Consider the following 12,594-nt stretch of genomic DNA (forward strand, 5'->3'; position numbering starts at 1 on the left):
ATGACTTCATCACTTCTCTATATATAAAAAAACAGCTGAACTCACAAATCTCATAACGAATGAGTCTTTACTCCGCCTCTAGCTTAGCAGGCCTCATTTTCAGTGATGGGATCTAATCGTTTAGGACGTTTCCCTGTGGAGATAAAGATGCAGAGAGCTGTGGAAGATCCAGAGACGAGCATGTGCTGCTGGAATTGACTCGCGTGCTATTTGACAAAGATTAGCCTGCAGAATCAACAGACAATCCTCGATGCCTGAGGGAACGCAGCTCAAACGCAAACAAATTTAAGCTCACTCTGGCACACAAATATGCGAGTTGTCCTCAATGATTTCTTTTCGAACTTTTACAAGGCACGTCATTTGGCTAGAAGAAGATGTGATCCGGAGTAATCCTGAGACTTGAACTGAGCACAAGTGGGGTAATGAAAGAGTCCTAATGGAACAGAATGGGATCCGGAAGAGATTTGCAAGGAATGATCTGACTCTGGCAGTTCGGAGGAAGTAGCCTGTATTTTATTTATAGAATACCTACGGCATATTACCAAAATTAACAACAAAACTATAATAACTGGGAAATTTACAGGGAAAATGTAAATTTACTCAACATTTTACTTACTCTTGAGTGATTCTAACCCTTTGAGAGTTTCTTTGTTCTGCTGAAAGCAACAGAAGATAATATGAAGAAAGCTGAAAACCTGTAACCATTTACTTCCATTGTAGGTAAAAAGAAATACTATTGAAGTCAATGGATGCAAAATTCTTTTGTGTTTAACAAAAATAAAGAAACAGGGATGGTATAAGTAAAGGGTGAGTAAATGACAAAAGTTTCTTTTTGTTTGAACTATCCCTTTAAATATGTAAAAACTGCACCAAAAAAGGAAGTACTGTGAACATTTGCTTGTTCTGTTAAAACACCAGCAAAGAATTACAATTTCACAGGAGTTCTGTGGTCATTTTGCCTTCAACTGTTTATGCCAAAAATACATCACACTGACCTGACCACTGAGAATACCACAATTGTTTTCAGTATTAAAAAAAAAAAAATCAGAGCATCAGGGCTCATTATATAAAAGCAGACAAGTTATTCTGCAGGGACAGCAGTTTTGGCAGCAGTTTAGTCCAGTAACTGAGCAGTTCAAAGGTCAGAGCTCCCCACTGTCAACATATGTAATAATCTGCATTAATCATGCCAGCAGAATGGAGGCGGATCACTGAGGTCTGCTGAACCCTGCTCAAATGACACTTTAATTGTTCTAGCGGTGTGAAATGGACAGAACGGTCGACTCTGTTCAGCAGAAGAGCAATAGCCATGCTTCCATCCACATTTTATGTGCATTATGTGGCAATGGATGTATAAATGTATACATTTTAAAAATGCACATCGTAACATATATGCTCAAATTGAGTCAGATAAGCATGAAGGCAAGTTTGCTGCCATGGGTAGTTGCACGTGAGTGCAGTTTTTTTTAATATACCATGTGACTAAAGGCCTTTTCACCACTTTTTCCAGTGCCTTGAACTGATGATTGGTTTGCATACCTTAAGAATCCCATATCCAAAGAGCACCAATACATTATTTACCCCTGAAGGTTGTTTTGGATGAGTCAGGTTATTGTTTTATCCTATTTGAAGATGTGTATGTCAGCACCAATATCCCACATATGGTGCTCAAGTTTGACTACTGGCATGAGCTTCTTTACCAATCTCTGCCCTCTCTCTCTGCTACTCATAATTTCTGCTTTATACGCTCCACTATCCTCTCCAATTAAATGTGGAAAAACCCCCAAAAATAATTACTAGAAAAAAAAAACTGTGATGGAAACACATTTATTCCCACTTTATATTATGTGGCGTTAACTACTATGTACGTGAATCAAAAAAGAAATATAATGTATTTTCTATGTTCATAACGTAATGCAGAACACTTCTAGTGCTCGTGAGATTGGATACATATAGGGTTATTGGCAGGTTTGTTGGTATGAGTTGGTTTAAGAATGGGTCAAGGTGTAAGGCAGTGGTTCTCAATCCTCTGGTCACAGACCGGCACCGGTTTGTGGATTAATTGCTACCAGGCTACACACAAAATCATTTATTTATTCCGTTTTATACAATCTTTTATTTTTTTAAAAATGACCTCGGTTACATCTCGATCAGTTGAGCACCAAAAATTAACCCGCAAGCTGGCAAAATGAGTAAGAAATAGATGTCTTTGGAAAGTTGCTATGTGAAAGGGATAGGCCCAGTGAGGGACTGCCAAGGAATGGACCCGCAACCCATTTGTCAATAAATGTCAATAAAACTTGTATCAGAGCTGCAGCAGCTTTGTCAGCTTTGTCATCCTCTGAGAAAACGGTTAATGGCCGCCTTATTGTGTATCGTCTGCCACTCTAAGATGCAACTTACTACATCGGCAAAACAGAGCTCAGCTTACATAAATTTTAATATATTTTTTTTTAAATACGCCAGTAATTTCTTAAGGAAGTGATGATTTTATTCCCTTAAATACACTGGATGGAAAAGCACTTTATTTGCAAATATATATATATATATATATATATATATATATATATATATATATATATATATATATATATATATATATATATATATATATATATATATATATATATATATATATATATATAAATTTTTTTTTTTTTTTTTTTTTGGCCAATTCAATTTTGTGCACAAAGTAAAATTACAGCTCTGAATGGAAACATAAACACTGTCTTACAAGTTTGGTTTAAAGTCAGATGGCTAAAAGATGACAATCAGCAAAGCATTCTGGGATGAATGAGCAGAATGGCATGCAGAATGAAGTTTGCTATGGCCACAAATAAGGATATCTAAGAAGGTTTGAGGTCAGCCAGCTGTGTATGTCTCTCAAGTCTGCTGAGTGTGCACTTCACAACATCCCAACACTAGTTAACCAACTGAATCTGTTTTCATAAAGCCTTTTTGTGCATTCCTTGTACCACATGGTTGGAACTTGATAGCAGCCAGTTTAAATATATCAAAAAGGGGAACGAATTCAAACTTGAGTCGGGCAGAGAGAGAACAATGTTTAACCCAACTTCAAATTTCATTGCCAAGCGTCCCTCAAAGACAAATAACACAGCAAACCTCAGATACAGGCCAGAGTCTTGGAAAAAATAACCCTCACATTTGGACAGAGATTATAGGCTGACTGTGGTTAAGCCCATAGAACCTCTTTGTCATGCTGTTAATCCTCGAAAATACACATTTGCAGTCAAAGTAGCTTTTCTTTTGAGAAACTGGCCCGCCGAAGCGCCTTTGGGCACTGTAATCCTATGGCACTTCCCTCAAGAAACCAGCAGAGCTCCTACAGTCAGGCTAATTGAGACAAATCAGTGGTCCCAGCTTGAGTGTTTCACCAGCTGAGCACTAAATTCTCTACTTCCAATAAAAGGCGAATTGTTCGTTCCCCACAGTACCTTAAATCCTTCAGAGTTAAAGCAAGAGTACAGCTAAAGGCAAATAGAAGTTTTAGCACCATGGGTTTTGGAAGACAAAAAAACTTCTGTTCTTCTCTTTGGTCAAAATAAATCCATCTGTGCCTGTGATCATAAGTTAGCTGGCTGCTATAAAGTGGACACTTGGAACAGTGTAAATGGTATTTTAACAAAGAGACAGAAGGTATTGTAATTGTAATTATCAATCATCACTCGTCTAATAACCAGTGCTGTTACCTTACATTCATTCATTCATTCAATTTTCTTTTCGGCTTAGTCCCTTTATTAGTCTGAGGTCACCACAGCGGGATGAACTGCCAAGCTCTCCATCACGCTTCAAGCAGCGGACACCCTTCCAGCTGCAACCCATCACTGGGAAACATCCATACACACCTAATCACACACACACACACACTAATGACAATTTAGCTTCCCCAATTCACCTGTATCACATGTCTTTGGACTGTGGGGGAAACTGGAGCACCCAGAGGAAACCCACGCAAACACAGGGAGAACATGCAAAGAACACACAGAAATGCCAACTGACCCAGCTGGGGCTCGAACCTGCGACCTACTTGCTGTGGGGATATTGTGCTACCCACTGCGCTACCATGACACCCCTTATACCTTACATCTAAAATTAATTACCTATGAATATATAAACATGTATAACTAAAGTATTAAAATCACTAAAACTTATGTAAATAAAAAATAAAACTAAATGCAAGTCAATTTTGAAGTACACAAATTGTGTTCGTCTCTGCACAAAATTAATTTGCCTGTGTCTGTCATCAAAATTTGTCTGGCTGGTATAAAAAAGACAAAAAAAATTACCAAAAAGACAGAAGGCTTTTTAATAATAATTATCAATCATGATTAATCTAATTACAAACACTTTAATAGAAAATCTCATTAATAAATTACCTAAATTTACAATCACATTAATCACAAAATACTTGATTGATACTAAAACATATAATACACTTATCCCTTTAACTGCTGCTCAATAAGAGGGTTGACCATGTTTTTACTGTTTTAACCAATGACTGATAAAGTAATTTAAAGAATGACTGTTTTTAATAATGATATACACTACACAGCATTATTGGTTCACAATATATATATATATATATATATATATATATATATATATATATATATATATATATATATATATATATATATATATATATATATATATATATATATATATATATATATATATATAAAGACCAAACAAAAATAATCCTATACACTTAATAATACTCCTACACTTGATTTTGGTTTAACTGTGAAAAAAAAAAAACATGTCAAATGAGAATCTAAAATATTTTATGGCATACTTCAAAAAATAAAGGCGAGTAAGTGTTCAAAAATGTTTGTTTTTTTTACACTTTATATTGTCAGATTTTTCATAGTATATCTATTAATTCTGGTACTTTTACCATAAACCGACACATCAACCATTTGGTAAAGGCTGATATTTTAAAAATTATGTCATGCATTGAAAAAAAATGAGTGTGTTAACTAGCGACATAAGGTGTTAAGAAATGCAATCCAAACTTTTTTTCTTGGTGGTTAAAGGGTTAAAGGTACTATCAAAAATACTATTAATAGTAATTTTGGTTAAGTGCATCGTTTTACTACTAATGCACTATTAAGTGCATTAATAGTTACCTTGTGGTTAAGTGAACCGACATATAGCACCAAGGTGCTCATAATGACCCAAGTTTGATTCCCAGCACGTGGTCCTTTGCCGACCTTTCCCCTCTCTCTGGTCCCAATCCTTTCTTTTCTGTCTTTGAAAACCCCCTAAAATAATTACTTAAAGCATTTTGGTTTAACAATGGCTTTAAAAAAGCTTCAAAATTAGAATACAATAATACCTATTTAATCCTTTGATTTATTACATTCTTTATCAGGGGTCACCACAGAGGTATTTACCACCAATTACTTGAGCACATGCTTTGCAGGTGGATTCCCTCCCTGTCGCAACCCAGCACTGAGAGTACACTAACTCATGCAAGCCCTAGTTCTGGGAAACAGCCACACATACTCTCCTATTCACACACACTCTTCCATTAACACACACTCACAGACTAAAGCCAATATACCATATTCAATTCACCTATACCGCAGGTTTTTGGACTGTGGGGGAAGCCAAAGCACCCGGAGAAAACATTTCCCTATGAGGTGACAGTGCTATCCACTGCGCAACCCACAAATAATATGATTAACTACAGTAAATCAAAACTGTCACTTCACATCTGTCCTCTTGGCAGCCGCCAAAACAAAACAGTTATTTGTTTTGAACAGATTTACACAAAAGTAGACGCAACAAAAATGTTCTCTTACCATTACAATCAGCAAATCTGTCTACACTGCTCAAAGCTCTATTTGCCTGGTAAATTATAACAGAACCATTCTAGCTCCATCATGTTGCTCACTTACAGAATATGTCAGGTACTACAGCACTAGCAAGGGCTGCAATATCACGCAAATCCAATTTTATTCCAAATTACCACTTATTACTTTTTTCGCTTTGGTTCTGAGCTGCATTCTTGAGCGTCAGGCACACTCATTTCGCACCTTGTAGAGAAAGCATGCATCTGTGTATCAAAACTCACTCATTAGGCGCAGATGTTGGTACAGACAAACCTACAGACTCATTGGAATGACATTTAATTCGCAAATCAAAAGTCTGAAATTTGAAGATGTATTGAAAAAAATCCAATGGCCAGTTTACACCTGGTCAATTCATGTGTGTTCACTAAATATGTGTCTCCACTAAATGGATATTATTGTGATCTTCAAACCCTGAACTAAATGCAAAAATAGGTTATGTTAACTAAAACATCAGATGTGCCACATTTTATTTTTTGCTTTTGTTACAGAAACAGAAGCTTTATATGTTAAGCATAGAAATGATTTGATATCGCTATAGGCTTTTTACCTCACTTGCGTTCCAGTAAAACATCAGCACAAGCGTACCAGGCAGCTCCACGACTACTCATTACAGGCTAAATGAAACATCTATTTTTGCCTTACAGATACTCGCAAGACATCATTCAAAACTGTAAAGGGTTAGTATTAATTTGTGCATAACCTACTCTTCCAAAAACAAAGCACTGTGCCTTTCTAAATTCAATTCAAGTTTATTTAGTTATTTTATTTGTTATTTATTGCTTTTTTTCACAATAATCGTTTCAAAGCAGCTGCACAAAAGGTGCACATTGTTAAATTACATTTAAAATCAGAACTTTATAAGATGATGATCCCTTTAATTAACAGTTAAAGTTATTATATATAAGAATGGTTAACCTGCAGTTATATGGTAATATGGGTGATATCATTGTGTACAATGAAGTGTCCAATGAAGTGTATTTGTGTGTGTGTGTGTGTGTGTGTGTGTGTGTGTGTGTGTGTGTGTGTGTGTGTAAAAGAACACTATATTCTCAAAAGAATGAAATGGAAAAAATAAAACAAACATATCAAACTGTCATCTGTGGTGTTGCACGTTTCATTTTGTGTTATGTTATGCAGAAATGCATTGGTTTTTGTGATCGTTTTAGAACTTACAATTCTGTTGCCTATGGAAGAAATGACTAGGAATTAGGGCTGAACGATTAATCTAAAAGTTATCAATATTGACATTCAGAACCTATAATCAATCACATTTTTTCAGGACAATTTTTTTAATTACTTTCCCTACCGCATGTGGAGTCACATGATACGGCTGATTTATACTTCTAGTCGAACACAGGAGTATGGTCCGGCGCAGCCTTTGAGCGGTCGCATACAGGCACAGCTCTTGAAAAATGTATCTACACACTGAACGTTTGCATTACATTGACAATGATTGGAAGCTGCACCACTAATGCTTTGAGATGGCATATTTTCTATTGCAATAAAATTATTATTTACATTACAATATTTGTTTACAGAAGATTCAAGAAATGCACTATTTAAAACATTATATACAGCATATGCAAGAGTTATTTTATTTAGAAAAGATACTCTTGAAAACATTGAAAATAATTAATTTTGTTTCCAAAAGTCCAAGTTATTCGTTAATACTTTTATAAGAAAAAAAACTGATTGTTGGTTTTAGGCAATGTGTGTTTTAATTTCAGTTGTTCAACGTTCAATAAATAATCATAGATAGTAGATTGTGTGTGTGTTTCCTTTAAATATTTCAAAATCCAGTAGTGCACCCTTCATTCAGAAATCTCTCATGTGTAATATGTGAGCATATTTACTGTAGAAAAACCTATCAGTGAACTGTGAGGACAAAAAATAAATTAATGAATAAAATAATGGTTCATTAATCGTAATCGAGTTAAAATGTCCAATTAATCAAGATTTAGATTTTAGGCCAAATCGCCCAGCCCTACTAGGAACAATAAACGGCAGATATTGGTCAAACTACTTGCTCTATACATTTCATATGCGTTTCTGAGGGCATTTACATCTGCAAATCCAAAAATAGGATAGCTATCCAATAAGAAAACAATGCATGACATGACCAGCTGTAAACAGCCCTCAAGTGGTAAAAAAAATTTGCTCGAATTATATAAAGGTAACTTAGAACGGACAAAGATAAGCAGCACACAAATTTGTATTTAATTCAATGAACTTTGCACATATTTAAGAGTCAGCTTCCTTGCTCCAATCACTCACACGAACAAAAAGCAATCATCTTAAAAATAATTTAGGATGATATTGATTTGCCAGAATTTACAAAAAAAAGCATTGTTGTCCTCAACAACTTATATTAAAACTCTTAATAAATTGTTGTTAAATTGAATTACGATTCATAATTTCAATTAATCAGCCATGTTCTTTTGATTACAGCACTTCATCCTAACCATCAAAATGGAACCAACAAAAAAAAAAAATCAAAGAGTGAAACTTCATAGGACATTAATGCAGTCCTCAAAACCCATTCCAGCTGATTCAATGAGAGAGTAATTCATTTTAGATCAGCGGGTTCATCTGTGACTCATTTGTGAGTGGTTTGACTCATTTTAAAGAACTGGCTCAGAAGAGTCACTCAACCATGAGCTCACGACCCAGCTAAAACAATCCCTCTGATGTACAGCAAACACTGTCAAAATAGCTCAACATAGTGTTTGCACCAAAAATATACTCCAAACCACTAACACAATAATAACAACTGTTATCACTGTAAAACCACAAAAAAAAAAACTCCAGACACCATAACTTAATATATTTAAGCAGGCAAAGGACCGTGATTGTTTATGGTGTTCAAAATCTGAGGATGTAGTGAGAATAAATCCAAGAGGTCAAAGTAAAACTGCCTTAAAAGTGCTAAAGTTGAATTATTACTGAGTAAAGATAAGCAGGGCGCAATTTAGTAATTAATTTAATGAACTTTGCTGGCATTAAAGAGTCAGCTTCATTGCTCTGATCACTCAAGGACACGCTGAAAAGCAATCATCCTAAAAATAATTCAAGATGTTAATGATTTGCCAGAGTCTTTAAAGAGCTGATATTATGGTCCTCACCTACTTCCATTAAAGCTCTTCTCAAAAGGACGTATTGTCTTTGTTCATCAGCATAAGACGTGCCAAGACCCACCAAAAAAAAAGGGGAAAAAAAGGCAAAAAGAACTGGCTCGTGCTGCAGTTTCAGTTTGTGTCAAGTTTTATGGAGCATTTTAGGTCTTGGCATACACTGCTAATGTCAAGCCCATTTATGCTCACCATGTGTTAAGACACAAATCCGTTCTTACACTAGAGCAAGCACAATGACTTACAGTATATGATGCAGGGTAAATATTTTTATGCACATCGTAAAATATGCATGCAGCAATTTCCATAAGTCGGCTTAGTGAAAAAAAAGGTCTCTTTTGCAACTGAAATTGACATTTTTATTTTTTGGTTGAGGGGGTCCACATCAGTTCCAATCATGTTCATTATGTATATAGTATCTTGGTCAGGTAAATTACTGATATTGCAACATATACTACTACTAATGCTAACAATAATGCTAATAATAATAATAATAATAACAATAATAATAGAGATTAAAATGTATTTAATAAAATCAAAATAATGAAATGTGCTAGTGAAATTGTTAAACAGCACTATTATTTTTACACTTTATTATAACTATTATTATTATTAGCATTATTATTATTATTATTTTTGTTGTTGTTGTTTTTATTATAAATATAGGGCATCCCATGCGTAAAACATATGCTAGATAAGTTAGCAGTTCATTCCGCTGTGGAATGAACTACACAGAAAAAAATGAATGAATGAATGAAGATTATATTTGTGATATTATTAATATTAATAATAATGTCAATATTTTTATTTATAATAATAAAATTATTAATAATTTGAATAAAATTTATTATTATTAATATTATTATTATTTTTATTATTATAACTATTAATAATAATAATAATAATAATAATAATAATAATAATAATAGGATTAATGTTAGTAATAATAAATATGTAGTAGTAGTATTGATATCATTAATAATGTTAATAATAATAATACTATTAACAAAAATAATAAAACAATTACAATAATAATAATTATTATAAAAATAATTATTATTATTGTTATTGTTGTTTTTTGTTATTATTTTTATTATTATTATTTATAATATTAATATTATTAACATTCTTATTAATAATAATAATGCTACTACATAATAATAATAACATTAACAATTTATAGAATTAATAATGTGGATATTGCTGATAATTGATCTACTAAGAAACAACTAATAATAATAAAATAATAATAATAATAATATTATTATTATTATTATTTATTGCTGTGATTAAAGCTAATAATAATTATTAGTAGTAATGTTAATAATATAATAATAATAATAATAATAATAATAATAATAATAATAAACATTAATAATATGTAGCATTATTATTAATAAGAATAAGAATGTTCATAATATTAATGCTGCTAATAATAATAATAATAATAATAATAATAATAATAATAATAATAGATCATTTTAGGGACCTTGATATTAATTGATCTAATAAGAAACGAGTAGATAGCATGATTTTATTACATTCCCTGTGAAGCCCTAAGCACTTGAATCTTCTAAAAACCTTGTCCATGACCTTCTGTTGAACCACATATATCAGCTGTGAATGTGTCGGTATACTCACGGTCAGAGGTGTATTCAGCCTGTGTGGCCACTGCTGACGGTTGATGCTCTTCTTCTGCGTTAGTTACCAGCGCTGCGGTGCCATTATTCTGCTGTTGGGCTTTCCGAACGAGTGCTGCCAACGGGTGATCTGGATCAATGACCTGCAGAGGCTACAACACATGATAACATATGGTCAATGGCCTGTGCACTCTCCTCAGCTTTGTGTTTAAGTTATGTGTTTAAGAGAAGCCAATTCTGTTGAGTATAAACATTAAAAAACATAGTTAAACATCAAAAGTATGAATTATTCTTCAAATAATTTGTTTAAAATTGTATTTATTCCTGTGACTTAAGTATCTTCATTATAGTCTTTAGTTCATGATCCTTCAGAATTCATTCTATTATCATGATCTGCTGCACAAGAAACATTTATTATTATTAATTTTATTATTATTATTATTATCGCCGTAAAAAGCTAAACTATTGTGCTTCTTCATATTTTTTGTGTAAATCGTGATTGAATTGAATACTATTAAAATCTATTCAATTTTATTCACTAAGGACACAAGAAATTGTTCAAAGTGAAAGTGATATGAAATAATGTAATTTACAAAAAAAATGTATACTTCTATTTTATTTAAACTTGCTTTTCATCAAATTGCAAATTAAAAGCTTACAAGTCCAACTTCTCTATCCAACTGTACAGGGAGGCTCAACAAATGGCAATAATAAATGTTTACAAAGTGCTTTAATTAGCACAAGGATGAATATTACCAAAACCAACTACTGAAGTCTCTCTCTCTCTCTCTCTATTATTATTATTATTATTATTATTATCATTACTATTATTATTATTATTATAATTAATGGTAGTAATAATAATTAAAACCAACAATGATACATAATCATACATACAATAAGCAAGCAGACATAAAAAATTGTAATAAATATTTAACAATCTAACTTTTTTTTTACATTTAAATGCTGCCTGGATAAACATATGAAAACAAAAAGTGACCACAAACGTATAACCGGTAGTGTATACAGCTGTAGTCCTGATTATTAGACCCACTTTGTTTGTTTGTTTGTTTGTTTGTTTGTTTGTTTGTTTGTTTGTTTGTTTGTTTGTTTGTTTTTTTGTTTGTTTTTTTGTGTGTGTGTGTTTTTTTTTATTTCCCAAATTATGTTTAACATAGCAAGGAAATTTTTACAGTATGTCTAATAATAGTTTTTCTTCCTATTTGTCAGTCCTTTTTGTTTTACTTCAGCTAGAAGTTTTACATTTTTTAAAGCCATTTTAAGGTCAAAAGTATTAGCCTCTTTAAGTTATATTTTTTCTAATAGTATACAGAACAAACAACTGTTATACAACCATCTGCGTAATTACCCTAACCTGCCTAGTTAACCTAATTAACTGAGTTAAGCCTTTAAATGTCTTTTTAAGCTGTATAGAAGTGTTTAGAAAAATATCTAGTAAAATATTATTCACTATTAAGGCAAAGATAAAATAAATCCGTTATTAGAAATGAGTCAATAAAACCATTATGTTTAGAAATGTACTAAAATAATTCCCTCCATTATAAAGAAATTGGAGAAAAAATAAACAGGGGTCTAATAATTCTGACTTCAGCTGTATGTCCATACCTAATATCAGAAAGTTAAACATTTTTTATAAAAGCTTAAAATATTGGTGTCTGTGATGCAGCAAGTCTAGAGACTGTTGTGTAGTCCATGATTTTACAAGAAATTGACTTTAACGCGTGATATGACTAAAAAGTGGCCATAAATAAATATTTTCTCAATTCAAATGAGTAGCGGCTTGGACCCAGAAACAGTATTCCATACATTACAACTTAGGTGAAAAATCCTAAAAAAAAATAGTAATAATAAAAATAATATGTATCCATTTACACAGAACTATGAAGTCTGAAACCATTGCTAATTATAAGAATCATTATTAACCAT

The 12,594-nt window shown here is 32.6% G+C and overlaps 1 protein-coding gene and 1 long non-coding RNA gene across 3 annotated transcripts in view; one reads left to right on the forward strand and one right to left on the reverse strand.

Moving 5' to 3' along the window:
* The window catches only part of sfswap (splicing factor SWAP), a 157,202-nt gene that overhangs the window by 116,525 nt on the left and 28,083 nt on the right, over positions 1–12,594 (reverse strand). For both annotated transcript variants that reach the window (NM_201168.2, XM_009295295.5), the window contains exon 7: positions 10,649–10,799. In NM_201168.2, coding sequence (NP_957462.2) covers positions 10,649–10,799 — 151 coding nt within the window. The remainder of the gene's footprint in view (positions 1–10,648; positions 10,800–12,594) is intronic.
* LOC141379828 (uncharacterized) lies at positions 2,648–7,251 on the forward strand. Its single transcript, XR_012396674.1, has 2 exons — positions 2,648–4,282; positions 4,705–7,251. It is a non-coding gene; the product is annotated as an uncharacterized lncRNA (long non-coding RNA).

The sequence above is a fragment of the Danio rerio genome, chromosome 21 (genome assembly GCF_049306965.1).
Source record: "Danio rerio strain Tuebingen ecotype United States chromosome 21, GRCz12tu, whole genome shotgun sequence".
Lineage (NCBI taxonomy): Eukaryota > Metazoa > Chordata > Actinopteri > Cypriniformes > Danionidae > Danio > Danio rerio.